The sequence below is a fragment of the Drosophila bipectinata genome, chromosome 3L (genome assembly GCF_030179905.1).
Source record: "Drosophila bipectinata strain 14024-0381.07 chromosome 3L, DbipHiC1v2, whole genome shotgun sequence".
Taxonomy (NCBI): Eukaryota; Metazoa; Arthropoda; class Insecta; order Diptera; family Drosophilidae; genus Drosophila; species Drosophila bipectinata.
In genome coordinates this window covers 6,625,042-6,640,571 of record NC_091738.1, presented here as the reverse complement: position 1 = coordinate 6,640,571, position 15,530 = coordinate 6,625,042, and the positions used below count along the sequence as shown (strand labels likewise).

Genomic DNA, 15,530 nt, shown 5'->3' with positions numbered 1-15,530 from the left:
TAATGCTTTTGTAGGCAAAAAAAATACAAATTCAAAGGGCTAGATCATTTGATGTGGATGATACATATATTTCAAAACAAGAGTGGTCTTTAAAGTAGATGGTTCCTTTTCATTGGAGATAGTTGGTGCTGATATCTTAGAGTCTAGACTCTAGAGATAGATCTTCCTGTAGAAGATTTTTTTTTGATTTAGACCTCACTTTAGAAGTAATACTACTTACTACTACTACTATCTGCTATTGAAGGTTTTAAAGGATAATGATGTGGATAGTCATAAGATCTAAGTCCTTAGGATTTCTCATATCTTAGGGTGCTACGACTTCTATTCCTCTAACCAGTTCTCTACCGCCTTCTCCACTTTCATTCTGTTTGAGCTTTCCATCTAGTTTTTTTGAATATTCAAGCTGCTACTTCGGGTGGAAGTTTAAGTAACTGTTGAGTCTATTTGGGTCAGCCCGGCGACGGCAGCTCGTTTGTTAGCCTGTCCCGGGTGAAATTAAAAGCAAATAGCTGCCGTGGGTGGCTATAGCTATGGTGGCCATGGCTCGAGCTGGCTCCGGCCCTCTGGATGCCTGATAAGCTGCAATTTCTGCCGAGAGTTGAGTTGCCACTGTGGCATGTAAAAAGTTCGTTAGCTGCATGTTCAAGACCCTGCCATGTGGAAGTGGCAGGGAGGGGAGGTGCCTCCAAGGGGAATGTGAGCTGCAGTAATCCATAACAAAGCGTCGTGTAATTATCAATAGAATCAACAACAGCAACTTGCAACCAACGTCAAGTTGCAGCGGCACGTGGCCGAGTCCTGGGAAGCCAAGGATTCAAGAAGCCAGAAGCATCAGCTGCCGACTCAGCGAGATTCCTGGCTCGGAACAACATTAAAAACTATTTAGGGGCAGGGCCGTGCAGCAGATGTGGCATGCAACCAATGTGGGTGTGAGTGCTGTTAACTGCATTTTCCATCGTGTGCAGAGAAACCTTAAGCTAAAAAGGATAATCATTAGAACGTGTCCTTCACTCCCTTTTTTTTATTTTCGCAATCGTTTCCAGACGCGTTCACATCACCAAGGAGACTTTAAAGTGTCTGGATGGCGATTACGAAGTGGAGGCCGGCAAAGGAAACGAACGTAATTCCTATCTCAAGGACCATCAAATCGAAACGTATCTGATAGTGCCGGGTGACATTTACAGGCCTGTAAGTTTAGATTTCCCAATCGTGGGCAGTTTGTTGATTAAAAGTCTTTGCAGCACAAGAAGTCCCGGAATCGCCTTCAGGTGAATGGAAATATATCCAAGGAGCTTCGCATGATGGGTCACGGAACTGCTCAGAAACATACTTCCAAGTAGGTTTTTATATTTTGATTTTAATATTTTCATTATTATTTTATTTTATTTCTTTGGCTTATTATTTATAGATTTGGTTTCGGCGACAGTTCTGAAAGCACAAAGGATCCAGAGGACGAGGTCAATGAGTATCTTATGCGTGCCATAGATGCTCGCAGTATCGATCATTTGAGAGCCGAACACTGTCAGTCCTTGCTGCTTTGTTTCAAAGATAATGTCCTGGAAAGAAAGGTAATGAAATTTTTTTAAAACTACCCTAAAGCCATAAACACAGTATGAGTGACTAAAAACAACTATGCGTATGAGTAATATTCCTCCATTTTATTACGTTACTCATACGCACTGTTTTTATTAAATTTTCTTACAAAAACGTTATGAAATTGCAGCAAAACAGTAGTTGCATTTGAATATTATCGTTGTTTATGTTTCCCTCTGGTAAACTTTTTGACACAACAACTTTGTGCTATTGTTGCCCCAACCCAACCCAAGCTCAGTGTGAATTTCTTATTTTTCTTAAATTATTCCTTAACCGCTTTGTTTTTCAGTACGCCAGCGAACCGGATCGCATGTTGTGTGTTTATTTCTACTGCAGTCTGTTGGTCCTGCTCGGAACGAGTATAATGCGACTGGTGGTCTTCCAGAGGTGAGTGCGGGGAATAAGCCACCATATATGCCAGAAATGAGAATGGGAATGGATGAGCTGGAAGTGTTTCCCACTGTTTACCAACTGGGCGGCCAAGCGGGGCGATACAATGCCCTGTGGGCCTTGACTCTTTGCATCCCGGCACATGCCACACCACAAAGCTCCACAAACCAAATGCCGAAATGCTGCTCTATTTAAATTTCCAACCTACCACTCCGCCATTCCAGCTCCCTGGTGACTCTGGCCCTGTCCATCGGAGCCCTGGTGCTGCTTGTGTTTCTGGTATTCCTGGTGGCATGTCATAAAATCAACTTTCAGGTGAGCACACAAAAAGAGTGGCGACATTTTGCATTTTTCATTCGACGGAATGCCAAACTTTGTAGCTGCCATCGGACATCAAGCGATTCTCATTGCGCATTCATAGCGATCGCAGGATATCACAGTTTTTTGCCTTCGCCAGCGTGTCCCTGATTGTCCTCACCACCCTCCTGGCCATGGTAAGTACAGTAATCACATAATCGGTAGCTATTAATTTTTGCAATTTTATTAAGAGTCATAAATATTTAAATGGCTGCTCAACCGAATAAGTATTCTGCAAAAAAAGTCGACATTTTGATGAGCGTTTTTATGTCCTTTACACAAACAAGTATAAATGTCCATTTTACAATTCATTGCATTATTTAAAGGTCATTCAGCAAATGGCCTAAAAAATTGGTGATGCTTTGATTCAATTATTACTTTTTATTTGACAAATATTTTCACATTTGTCAATCAAACATCAGCATGGCTATGACTTTCATGGGGCATACACGGCGTATGAGCAACAAATAGAGAAACATTTCACTTTTAAAATATATATCCCATATATGTAAAGTTACCATGATTCCTAAAAGTCAGTTACCTTTAGGGCTGCTCTTCATTAAAGTTATCCGGCCTTTGTTTTGAGGCAACTTTTGGCCGACTTTTTTGTATGTTTTTAGCCTTCATTGGCGGCTGTGCAATTGCTTGGGCAAATGGGGAAAACTTTGTGACTAGAAATTCTACAATGGCAGGGGAGACAAGTAAGAGGGGACATGGCATCCTCTTAAAAGGAATAAAAATAAAATTTACGTTTTGTAGTCCAAATAAAATCGGGGGCGCGCTTGTTGCGTTGCCGTTTTGGGCGCGTCAAAACAAAAGTTTTTCCATTAAAGTTCGGCATTGGCCAAGGAGAACAGCAACAACAACAACAAGGGTAAGAAGGACAACAGGAACAACAAGAACAACATGCATGATGAAGTGAAAGCGACCCACTGCCTTTATGGGCAACTTGTTACCTGCCCCATGTCGCTTTGCCGCATGCCCCCTAGGCTGTTTCGTCTGAAACCAGTCTCGAGCCTCAAGTTCTTTGACATTTCGCTGTCACATTTTTCGGGAGCTGCGTTTAATGGCACTTTAAGAGGCATTCGTATTCATTTGTGGGGGGACGGAGCACTTAATGGCCAATCCGGAGACCTGTTGGTGGCTGTGTCGCTCGTTAAAATCTGCCCGCAGATCGTTAAACTTGTCTAATGCGAATTTCATGGCCCGACAGCTAATTAGCAATGCCCCACTACCCTCTTCCATAGTTCCAGGAATCGTCCCGGCAGTTGGACCAGCTCCAAAGCCAACGCTTCTGGCTGGATGTGAATGGCAATGTGAGTGTCCTCAACCAGGAGATGTATGCCCCGGAGACGACCGATTGTGACTTCTATCTGGCCAACAATGTAAGTTTAAGAATCTTCTTAGAGAGCTATAGAACTATCATAATATTTCGAGAATATTGTGTGGAAAACTAATGAGATTTCTTAGTTGCTCTCCCATAGAATTTAAATTTTCCCCTGAGTGGGTGCTCAATAGTTTCCTCATCTTCCCACAGACATTCCTTCTGCTGACACTGCTCTCGATGATGAGCTGTGCCACCTACCAAGTCCTGCGGATCCTGCTGAAGCTGCTGCTGCTCCTGCTGGCCTCCGGCAGCTACATGGCCTGCTCCTCCTATTTGTATGCACGCAGCAAGGAAATAAGCCATGAGTTGGCGTAAGTAAGGCATGCCGCATGCTGTATGCCGCATCCCAACAGACATCCCAACATTCAGCAAAGCAGCTGCGCTATCTCTGGATGAAAACGAATTATGGCGTAATGCAATTTCAGTTCGGTTCAGAGGGTACTGCTACAGGAGGGGTTAAGGGTTACTGCTGAGTCGGCACCAGCTGAAATGCATTTACGGCAGCCGCAAACTGCATTAAAATTGTATTTAGCACCAACTCTGAATCCAACTGGAAACAGCATCAGCCTTTGGCTTCATTTATCAACTGCTGCTATACTCTCTCTTGTTCATTTCTGTTTCCTGTGTCCTGCATCCTGCGTTCTGCGTCCTTGCTGCCGCCGCATTACCCTTTAATGGACTGGAATAACTTCGTCATTGTCGCCATTTCGGGTTGCACCTTTTTTACGGCCACTGCGGATGCCGCGACATCACCACCACCACCACCACCATACCACACTACTAATGGAATAGGAACGAAGAGGCCCTGCTGCGCTACATAATTGATTCGATCTTCCTGTTTGCATTCATGCTGGCCCTGATTTTCCACAGCCACCAGACGGAGGCCACTTATCGCCTGGACTTTATATGGAAGCTGCAAGCCACTGGTGAGTTTAATCGCTTTTTTTTTTTTACGAAAGTGTGACAGGGAAATTGAGTGAGGAAAAGTTCCAGCCAACTTTGAAAAACATTTGCAAAACTTTAAGCTGGTCAAAGGGAATGCTGAAGCACTTTGGGAAATAGTTGAGAACTAATTTAGACACTTTAAGTCATTCCCTTTTCTAATTAATATGGCTCTTTTGGCCAAAACTTGTCCACTCGGCCAACTTGATAGTTTTGAATGCCAAAGTGGGAATTGATTAAAAATTAATTTAAGTTTGAGTGTTTAATGGAAATCTGTTTCTGAATTGATTACAAATTATGCATTTGGGAGTTAGGCTTTAGAACAGTATTTAATCTTTAATCCTTGAAGTCTATTAACTTTGAATATCATTTGTAAGCATAGGTATTCTCGAGAATAAAGCATTGCCAGCTTCAATATGCCTTCAGCAAAATGGAAGCCCTTTAAAATTATGAAGCTTATTAACAGTTACCAGTTGCAAAGCTTTGAAAACCCCGCATGGCACATGACGTCTCTCTCTTTTTTGTTTGAAACCGTATGGCAGTGATTTGAAATGAGTTCTCGCCCCCCGCATGTCAGAAAAGTTTCAACATATAAGCCAGTTCATTAGTATTAGTGGAGAAATGCACTCCCTCACTCACAGATACTGCCAAACATTCGCCAGTAATACTCTCCTTACTCATTCCATTATTTTGTAGCCCGGTTTTCAGCGCTCCTTTTTTTTGGGGTTTTTTTCCCCTTCATGCTTCGGTGAACTGATAAACTGATATTTCAATTTCACGCTCATATTTTTTCTTGTGGTGGCTAACGATTGTTTTTCCCATTTTCGCAGAGGAAAAGGAGGACATGGAGCACCTGCAGGCTTATAACCGTAAACTGCTGGAAAACATTCTGCCCGTTCACGTAGCCGAGCACTTTTTGAGTCGCGAAAAGCACCTTGACGTGAGTATATGAATTATTTTGCACTGAAAACAAGTATTTATATTTAAAAGTGGGTTAATTAAAGACAGTTTAAGCTAGAATTTAAAAGAAAAATATGCAAGTATTATAAATATTCATTAAAACAACTACCTATTATTATGTAAAAAATTAAAGTCATATAGTAGTGACCTTATATTCATGACACTTTCCAGCAAACTGCTCAACATATTAAAAAACTTTGCGGCTCTGAAATCTGCGCCAAATGCAGAAAAGCAGAAAATGTGTGAGAAGAGCTCGGGCGCCAGGTGGGGGGCACAGTTGGAGGATGCTGAAATGGCAATGGAGCCATGACCACGTGCATGCGGCCTGAAAACGTTTCGCTGCACACGCCACAAGGTGGAAAATCAGTGGTTTCTGGGTTTCGGGGCAAGTTTTCGGGCGTTGAGGTGATGGAGGAGACCTGGCAACTGCCTTTACCATTAAATGCAAATTCAACAAGCTGAGCAACCACATTTGATAGCTTAGATAGCCAACAAGGACACGGGTCTCTGGCGAGGCAACAAAAGCCAATAAGCTTCAACTTGAGCCTCTCAAACAGCTATTTCACTCGGCAAATAGGGGATTTCAAATCATTGTGGGGATTGAGTGATAACAGATAAAACAGATCCTGATATCTAAATATTTATATAACTATTTGAGAGTTTAAGTAAAAGACTTATTAATTGCGTTGTGCAATAAAACCTAACACCCTAATTAAAAACTAAAAATGTAAATAAAAATCTCAACTTGTTAGCCAACAGTTGGTTTAAATTTTACCATAAAAACACTAAAAAGTTACCCGCTCTTAACACATCAGTAAATAGATGGTACCATTTCCATAGCACCACTGCCAGGATCTAATTTAATTTGGCCTTTGGCTTTGTTGCAGGACCTCTACCACGAACAATGCGACTCGGTGTGCATCCTGTTCGCCAGCATTCCCAACTTCTCCGAATTCTACGTGGAGCTGGAGGGCAACAACGAGGGCGTCGAGTGCCTGCGTCTGCTGAACGAGATTATAGCCGACTTCGACGAGCTGCTTAGCGAGGAGCGCTTCCGGTGAGTTTGGCCACGGCAACTGCCACTGCCACTGCCAGGCTTCCTGTTTATCCCGAAACTCTTTTAACCACTTTTGGGGCTTGGCCCATTTCCGGTTCCCAACAGCTGCATTGAGAAAATCAAGAGCACGGGAGCCACTTACATGGCGGCATCCGGACTGACGGCGAACACCTGTGACCGGGTGAACTTCAACCATGTGACCGCGATGGCGGACTATGCCCTGCAGCTGTTCGACAAGATCGAGGAGGTCAACATGCATTCCTTTAACAACTTTCGGATGCGAATAGGTGAGGGTCCTTACCTTAGTTGGCTAACATGGCGTATGAGCTATTCCTATTCACAAAATATTACTCATACGCCCTGTTAGGTTTCTTATGTTGCCTATAAATAAACCATTGCATGATATCCTCATTGCAATTCCGTATTTCCAGGCATTAATATTGGTCCTGTGGTGGCCGGCGTGATTGGAGCCTGCAAGCCACAATACGACATTTGGGGCAATGCTGTCAACGTGGCCTCCCGAATGGATTCCACTGGTCTGGTCGACCACATCCAGGTGAGTTGAATGAGCTCTGTCTTGATTCTGTCTTGATTTAATCATCGGGTAATCGTGGGCACTCTGGTGGCTTTTCGACTGCCTCACTTTCACTATCAAAAGTTTCAGGCAACAAAAAGCCGGGAATTTCTTGTTGGGAAAGTTTTTATTTGGGTAGACGTCAGGGATGGGCTAAAGCTACACCTAAAGCCACGCCCACCTAATCAATGCCAACCTGTTCTGACCACTTCAGCGCAAAAGTTTTTAGTGTCAACGAAATTTCCCCCAAAAGGGGACAGGCAACAAGAAAAGCACAGATATGTATATAAAGGAATACAAATTCGGATAAAGTAACTTGTACATTAGGGTGACTCGACCTCTAAAGGACTTATAGGATAGTTACTTAACTCTATAAGATAGAGATAATAGAGAATTCTTTGGGTAATAGGATGGCATATGTTAATATGGTAGGATATGGTAATAAGATTTACCATATAATAAAATAGCTTTTATGAGAAAGATATTATTTTATAAAATCTTTGTAAGGTAAAAAAATGTCTTGTGGTGTATTTAATTTTAAAAACAATGCTAAGTTTTTAAATTTTTTTAATCTTCAAAAAATTTTACTATACATTACGTGGCACCCTCTTAGCGCAACCCATACGATATAGATACAAATGCGCATTTGATTTTATTTTCCGTGCGTCGACGCTGTCAATAAAACGAACTGAATGCGAAAAAAAAAATTTGCAAAAGAAATAAATTATTAAGCGGGCGTCAAGGGGTGGTGGCAGACAGGATGTAGCAGCTAGCAAGTGTAAAGGGAATTGGGCGACAGGTGGGCTAGGTGGGAAGGAGGCGTGGGTGTTATCATGAAATATGTAGCCAGGGGATGGCGGGTGGCTGAATAAATAAAAGCTGAGCCAGCTTCTGCTGTCGCTGCAGCCATTGAACTTGTCAGGTGGAATTTATGTTATCGCTTGTTTTCTCCTCCAACTCCTTTGCTTCACACCTGTGCAGGTCACCCAGGAGACGCAGCAGATACTCGAAGGACGCGGCTACGAGCTTACCTGTCGTGGTAGTGTGGATGTCAAAGGCAAGGGCTCCATGATCACCTACTTCCTCAAGGGCAAGAAGCCCAACGAGCCAAAGCCGGACTTGCCCAAGCCTGAGGTTGAGCCGCCAAAGACGCTGCCCCTGACCAAGGAACCGGATAAGCCTCCTGCCGAGTCCGACAAGCAACAGGAACCCATTAAGACCGACTCACAGGAGCAAGATGATGACCTGCTGCCCTCGCCCGACATCGATCTCAACTCGAATATGCAGAACTTGACGGCCCAGCGGAGGAAGTCCCTCTGCCGACAGCACAACATATCCTCGTCCTTTGGCACCACCGTGAGCAGCTCCACGGGCATCACCCCCAGTATCTCCAATAGCTCCAGCGTCGTCACCATTGGAGCTCTGCCGGCGATCCTGCGGGGGGCAAACACCAATACGAATCCCAATCCCAGCATGAATGCAAACTCATCTGCCACGAATGACAATTCCGCGGTGGCCACGCCCACAGCACCGCCAAGAACGCTGGTGGCCGAGCTCAAGGATGAGATAGCCAGGGACGAGAAGACTGGCCTGAAGGACTCCATAGAAAACCTGGAGATCTTGCTGAAGAACAACATAAGCCTCTCCGACCTGAGCAACAAGCAGCAACAGAACCTCCGGGGGGAGACGAGCAGTTCCACGACGACCACCCTCAGGAAAAGAGACACCATCGTGAGCTTCAACGTAACGGAAACGGTGACCACAACGGCAGTTCCCTGCCCCGCCTCGGGGTCGGGCTGCTCCTCCACTTCCCAGCAGAAAAAGCGCCGCTCGGTGACCGCCATGGCAGCCAGTTACATCACCACCTCCGCCACCACAGGCACCACCGCCCGACTGCTGTCCAACGAGAGCCAGAGCTCCACCCAGACGGCACCCGGCACCCTTGAGAGCTCCGTGCCGGGTCAGTCCTCCACGGAGAACTCCTCGCAGGACTGGCAGCCGCGGACGGCCACCTTGGAGCCCAACCGGAGCCCGATCAAAACCTCGCAATCGATGAGCCCGATTGGCGGCCAGATGACCCCCGACATGTACGTCCTGCCCAACAGCCGGAGCATGATACTCATCAGCACCAACGGGTCGGGGGGTGGTGGCAGCAGTCCGAGGGCGGGAATCCTGCAGGATGTAAGCACGTAAGGGATCGTCAGGCAACCGTGTAAATATGTACAGAAAACAGAGAAAAGGAGGCAGCTAGTCAAGGATTAGAGGTAACATTAAGGGTAATGAATAGTGGGTAACGGATGGAGCAGTAACGGATAGGATTAGGATGTAGCTTGTAGACGGATTGGGCTTGCCAGTATACAGTGGCGTCACTGTACTATCAGCTCTCCCTTCCCCTTGTATGATCTCGCATTTATCTCGTAGCTTTACGTGTGTTCCTCAGTTAGCGTTTCAAGGCACAAGAAACAATTTCCATATCACACCGAAAGAAAACTATAGTACGAACGCAAAGTCTTGCACTTGCACTTCAACAGGGTACCAAAGAGAAAGGGCATTGAGCACTAGATGTTAGAGTTGTTAGTCATTCGATAGGTTGTAAGGCTTGGGAGCGAAGTGGAGTGGAGGTCCTTCGAAAGAAGTGTAGGTGTGTAAGGTTCCTATCTGTGTACGTAAAAGGTGGCCAGCCGATATCGTTGGGGCGGCGCCAATAGTGGATAGATTAGTTGGATAAGTGTGCAAAGAAATCGAATTTAAAGTTCATAGTCAAACGAATCAATAAGGACTACGAATCTGGGAGGAATGCAAAGGAATCCATTTAATTGTTCAATTAATTGAAAACATTGTTAGGGCTTGCTATTCATAGGAGTGGTTTGCATTCCTCCCAACTGACAGCTTTCAAAGGAAACCAAGTGGAGCTCTATTCCAACGATTACCATATCTTTAAGTAATATCCATGTTTGGGGCACTCATTACCCAAACCAGAACTCTGTCAATTGAAGTCTGTTGAATACAAAGGGCAGCAAGAACCTAATTGTTGCTAAAGAGTATATACTATATATTTAAGTCGAAATGAAAGAGTATTTAATACGAATAGTGTTTAAAGTTAAACTCAGTATCGTTTATGTGTAACGTTAAATGTGTTTCAATGTCTGTATGTCTCAATGTTGCTGAAAGCATCAACACTAAACATAATTGTATTATTAATATTGATGCAGTATATACACGTAAATATATACATAAATATATTATGCGTAAACAAACCAATGGAAAACAAACAAAATTCTCGCTGTGATTTCTATGAAGAAAACGTAAAATGCATAAATTATTTTATAACCTTTTGTTACTTAGTTTTAACTCGCATACTTACGAACGCCTCTCGGCCACTTTTGACTCTCGGCCTAGCTACCAACTATTTCATTTAACTGAGCATACAGTATCCTATATATAGTTTGTTACAACGTAAGCGTATGCATGTATTGGACTCGATGTTGATTAGCTTTGGTGTTCCGTTTTGAAGTTGATTACCCAACCAACCAATAATCTAGAGCCAAATCCCCATAAGTGTAAATGTTTCATTGTGCAAAGTCAAAAAAACGTGTTAATAAAGGGCGCAATTTATTTGGAAACTCTACAAATTGTTTATTATATCGAAGACATAGCTCCGGAAAATTCTTCTATTTACACAGTTCTCCTCACAGCTTTCGGGCCCGTCGCCACAGGCAATAGTATCCCAGCAGATGGAAACCAAAGTAGAGGCCCACCATGGCCAGGATATTCCGGTAGATATTGTTCTCGTTGAAGCTGTACTTGTCCAGGACATCCTGGCCAGTGTGGAAGCACGGCAAGTCTGCGCTCTCCTGGAAGCAAGCTGAAAAAAAGTGGCGTTGTATTATTTTCTTTTTTTTTAATTTTTTATTTCAACTCACTGATATTCTGTACTCCGGACCATTGGGCAATGGTCATGGCTTCATTGGCGTACAACATCCAGGAGAGGAACTGCGTCCACCAAAAGGCAACAGGTAAGGAGCTGCAAGCACATAGTTGCTAAACCTATGGCAGTATAATATTTTTCGGTATTACTTACTTCACTTGTATAAAGATACCAGAGGTGATCATGAATATATAGTCCAGAGGCACCAAGTAGGCCATAGCCAATGGAACAGAATTGAAGGCAGTGGAGAAGAAGCAGCCACAAGCGGTGGCCACATTCATTACCAGAACCACGCAGATGGCCGTGACTCCAAAGGCATAGAAAGTGGATCTAAGACCAGTTATCCAATAGCATATTATGACGAAAAGCAGGGGCTCTAAAATCATTCCTGGTAGCTGGAGGACAAAATATAATTTAAATACTATATTAAAATAAAAATAAATACTACCCACCAATGCCAAAATATTGGCCGCATAATAGTGCCAAGTAGAGTACAATCCTGATCTCGTTTCCCTCATAAAAAGCGGAAAACCCTGAGGAAACAAGTTCAACACAGAGTACATGGGATGGTAGGTATTCTCGGAAATCATTATAAAGAGTGCCCCCTGTACAGCCTGAACTCCCAGCTGGGAGGGCTCTGTCGTGCCGGCAAAGCAGGCTCCAATAATAAAAGCCATGGCTATCTTTTGGACAAATCGCATCCACTGAATTGTGGGATCCCTTAGCAAGGTAAGCGATGCACGCATCCACACCACGTGGAACCGCTTGTACCAGGCTACGCTCCTGAAGGACTCCACCTCCGTGTCGAAGGGAAAGTTCCCCGACTGGGCCATGTGGATCTCGAGATTCACAAGCATATCCCTTTGCTTGGCCGCAGAACTAACAGCAAACTGGTCGCACAAGTGCTGGGCAGAGCGCTGGGAAGCCTGCTCGTAGCCAGGATCTGTGGCCAGGACTCCAATGAGAAAATCTGCCGGATTGTAGGCTTCGGGGCAGTAGTATCCATGATTGGCAAAGAAGCTCAGAGCATGCTGGGGGGATCCTGTGAAGGCCACTCGTCCATCGGCCAGCAGCATAACGTTGTTGAAATTATCAAACAGCTGCGAGCTGGGCTGGTGGATGGTGCAGAGAATGGTAGTTCCCTTTTGGGCCAACTCGTACAGTGTGGCCACCAGCTGCTGGGCACTGAAAGAGTCCAGGCCTGTGGTGGGCTCATCGCAGAATAGGATCACCGGATTGTTCAGCAGCTCCACGGCAAAGGCGAGGCGTTTCCTTTCTCCTCCAGACAGGACCTTTTTGTCATCTCCGCTGCCAATACGGGTTTGAGCAGCCGAAAGGAGTCCTGTCCGTTCCAACAGTTCGTTTATGATGAGGCGACGTTCCTCCTTGGACACGCGGCGATCTAGACGGAGATGGGCCTAAAAACCAGAAATTTTTTTGAGTCCTAAACTTCTTAAATTTTTCTCAAAATTTTTTAAAACTTTTAAAATATTTTAATTAGAGTATTAATATTTTTTTAGTTTTTCCAACTGAAGTCTTGGTAGATTTTATCGCATGCGATATTCCACCAAAAATACTTAAAAAGTGTAGCATACATTTGAGATGAAAATAAAGAGACATATTTTAGCAACTAAAAATATGCTTTAATTTTTGTATACAGTTACCAATTTAAATTTTAAAAGTTGTTTATATATTTGGAAAATTGTTGGAAAACTCAAAAAATACAGAACTCAGTTCCTTTTAATTTTTTTCGGAATAAGACCTTGAAAAAAAATTTAAAGAAAAATCCCTTCTTTAAAAAACTATTCCCCAAATTCTCACCATGAAGTTAAGATGCTCCAGCACAGTAAGCGATCCAATAAAGAGATCATCCTGGTAGACGTAGCCACTGATGCGGTGCATAAAGGGTCCGATGCGCCGGCCGTTTATCAGAATGTCGCCTTGAACCACAGTCCCGGCTGCAGCGTAGATTTCAATGCAAATGGAGCACGACAGAGATAAGGGGGATAAACCTAATCTTATCTTAAACTACTCGGATGTATCCAACTTACCGGGCTGTCGAAAAGCGAGTGTCGACATGAGTGTTGTTTTTCCAGAACCGCTGAGAATATGAAAGTTATTTTAGTGGGATCTCTGCTTATCGGGCAATGGATAATCACAGAAGATAGTTGACATAGTTAACACCCAAAAAACACATAGTTTTTGGTCATCTTAGAGTTCTTTTTCACAGATGTTCCAGTTGAGCGCCTTGGCTATATCGATTTCTGTATATATTACTAGCTTACCTCGAGCCCATTAAAGCCATCAGAGTGCCCGGTTGAATGGCCCCCGTCGAGTTGTTGATGATCCGCTTCATGCCCCGGCCCGAGCCACCCACATTGGTGTAGACACACAGATCCCGCCACACCAGCGTGGCACCCTGCTCCGTGGGCGACCACTTGCTGTAGCTCCTGAGGGGCAGGCTCCGTTCGGAGCTGTTTCGCTTCGAAAGCTTAGGGGTGCTGTCCAGGCTGGGCACCTCGATGGTGGTGGCGGCAACAGGCAGCAGCTGCAGCTCGTGCTGCTCCACCACCGGCTGTGTTGCAGCCACATCTCCCGACTTGCTATCTGCATCTGACATTATCTTTGGATTATCTTTAAACTGACGGATATACACGGAACCGAACCGAAGCGTGCCACTGCTGGGCACCAACTAACCGATTGCTCTTCGGCGAGAAGTTGTCACAGCCAGGCTGACACTAAGATAGGCAGCCACAGTAGGCACTGGTTGAGATGGCCAAGATAAGGGGGAGATAGTCATAAATTAGAGAACCCCCTGCCAGTTCGCATTCAACCAGTGACTCCTGTTCCACTTAGCTATGCAAGTAACCCAACGAGGTGGGAATCAGAGGCTAGTTCTTAGGGTGGCCCCGGTGGAGAGCACTCGATCGTCTTGCAGTTTACCGACCGCTTGGCGGGCAGCGGGCTCAGACAGCGACTCCAATTACCACTTACCATTGGCAGCGATGGGGTCAGGGGGCGAAGCGTAAGAGTAAGATTCCCGGCCAAGCTGCCGGGAAGCCCTGCAGCGCCAAAGGCATCCATCCAAGCAGCCAGCGGGAAAACCGCCGCGGCAATGGGGGAAAATAGAAATACGAGGAAAAGCAGCTCGCCATTGTCATCACGTTTCTGTTTTGCTCGCGACATTCGCGTTCAAAGAGAACATTGAAATTAATTCAGAAAGATATAGCTAGCATGAAGAAGCATTCTTGGGAATGAACTTCAACTGGCACTGGAAAAAACATTAACTTGGATGCAAAAAGATACCTATTCTTAATGAGCATCACTTCATAAATGCACTTTCTTAGCATGCCCCTCTGCTCTTTCCGAAATCTATCAATTGAAATCCTTTTAGAAAAATGAAACTGTTGTTTTCCACAAAAATATTATTTATTTTATGTAACTTTTATAAAATTTGTATAAAGTTTAATATATACTATTTTATAAAATAATTTATTTAAATAAAACAGCTATTATTTGTCACCTCTTAGCTTCATTTGTAATTTTCCAGTTCATCAGGTTCTTTCGAGTGCGGCTCACAACCTGAAAAGAAAAAACATTTTGGAAATTAATTTTATTAGAAAAATTTGGCCACTGGAATCACAATTTTATAGGGGTACCTCTAGACGAAAATTCGAAAAATTTCAAAACCATATTTAGGAAATGTTTTGAATGAGGAAAGTCGCTCCTGGGTTCGCTGATTACTGAATGGTTTTTTATTTCCTGATCGGATACAATTTGGCAGAGCTATGGCCATCGGAAGGAGCAAAAGTGGGGAAATCGGGAAAACATACAATTTTATAGGGGTACCCCTAGAAAAAAATTCGAAAAATTTCAAAACCATATTTAGGAAATGTTTTGAATGAGGAAAGTCGCTCCTGGGTTCGCTGATTACTGAATGGTACTTTATTTCCTGATCGGATACAATTTGGCAGAGCTATGGCCATCAGAAGGAGCAAAAGTGGGGAAATCGGAAAAACATACATTTTTATAGGGGTACCCCTAGGAAAAAATTCGAAAAATTTCAAAACCATATTTAGGAAATGTTTTGAATGAGGAAAGTCGCTCCTGGGTTCGCTGATTACTGAATGATACTTTATTTCCTGATCGGAAACAATTTGGCAGAGCTATGGCCATCAGAAGGAGCAAAAGTGGGGAAATCGGGAAAACGTACAATTTTATAGGGGTACCCCTAGGAAAAAATTCGAAAAATTTCAAAACCATATTTAGGAAATGTTTTGAATGAGGAAAGTCGCTCCTGGGTTCGCTGGTTACTGAATGGTACTTTATTTCCTGATCGGAT

The 15,530-nt window shown here is 43.9% G+C and overlaps 3 protein-coding genes across 6 annotated transcripts in view; 1 reads left to right on the top strand and 2 right to left on the bottom strand.

Moving 5' to 3' along the window:
• LOC108119133 (adenylate cyclase type 6) overlaps positions 1 to 10,762 on the top strand; it is a 36,907-nt gene extending 26,145 nt beyond the window's left edge. For 3 of the 4 annotated variants that reach the window (XM_070279285.1, XM_070279284.1, XM_043210071.2), the window contains 14 exons: positions 1,044 to 1,188; positions 1,242 to 1,336; positions 1,409 to 1,568; positions 1,883 to 1,980; positions 2,208 to 2,298; positions 2,364 to 2,477; positions 3,588 to 3,725; positions 3,878 to 4,038; positions 4,520 to 4,653; positions 5,500 to 5,609; positions 6,517 to 6,686; positions 6,792 to 6,973; positions 7,118 to 7,242; positions 8,242 to 10,762. In XM_070279285.1, coding sequence (XP_070135386.1) covers positions 1,044 to 1,188; positions 1,242 to 1,336; positions 1,409 to 1,568; positions 1,883 to 1,980; positions 2,208 to 2,298; positions 2,364 to 2,477; positions 3,588 to 3,725; positions 3,878 to 4,038; positions 4,520 to 4,653; positions 5,500 to 5,609; positions 6,517 to 6,686; positions 6,792 to 6,973; positions 7,118 to 7,242; positions 8,242 to 9,453 — 2,935 coding nt within the window. In that variant the 3' untranslated portion in view covers positions 9,454 to 10,762. Of the gene's footprint in view, positions 1 to 1,043; positions 1,189 to 1,241; positions 1,337 to 1,408; positions 1,569 to 1,882; positions 1,981 to 2,207; positions 2,299 to 2,363; positions 2,478 to 3,587; positions 3,726 to 3,877; positions 4,134 to 4,519; positions 4,654 to 5,499; positions 5,610 to 6,516; positions 6,687 to 6,791; positions 6,974 to 7,117; positions 7,243 to 8,241 lie in introns of those variants that run through there. The other variant, XM_070279286.1, reaches the window with a different exon arrangement.
• An 88-nt stretch (positions 10,763 to 10,850) lies between these two features.
• On the bottom strand, positions 10,851 to 13,875 carry st (ATP-binding cassette transporter scarlet). Its single transcript, XM_017232160.3, has 7 exons — positions 13,474 to 13,875; positions 13,240 to 13,289; positions 13,010 to 13,146; positions 11,641 to 12,606; positions 11,342 to 11,583; positions 11,184 to 11,284; positions 10,851 to 11,125 (listed from the first exon to the last, which is right to left on the bottom strand). Exons 1-7 carry the CDS (start codon positions 13,806 to 13,808, stop codon positions 10,950 to 10,952), a joined length of 2,007 nt encoding a protein of 668 aa, XP_017087649.2. The 5' UTR covers positions 13,809 to 13,875; the 3' UTR covers positions 10,851 to 10,949.
• An 818-nt stretch (positions 13,876 to 14,693) lies between these two features.
• LOC108128342 (elongation factor-like GTPase 1) overlaps positions 14,694 to 15,530 on the bottom strand; it is a 71,076-nt gene continuing 70,239 nt past the window's right edge. Inside the window, exon 6 of the mRNA XM_017245870.3 lies at positions 14,694 to 14,770. The gene's annotated coding sequence lies outside the window, so the exon portion shown is untranslated. The remainder of the gene's footprint in view (positions 14,771 to 15,530) is intronic.

Bases quoted from the DNA above. Each gene is read 5' to 3' on its own strand.
- st (XM_017232160.3), bottom strand. From the start codon at position 13,808: ATGTCAGATGCAGATAGCAAGTCGGGAGATGTGGCTGCAACACAGCCG. The intron at 13,147-13,239 runs GTAAGTTGGATA...TCTACGCTGCAG, and splicing joins ACTCGCTTTTCGACAGCCCG to CCGGGACTGTGGTTCAAGGC. The intron at 11,285-11,341 runs GTAAGTAATACC...ATGTGCTTGCAG, and splicing joins GGTATCTTTATACAAGTGAA to CTCCTTACCTGTTGCCTTTT.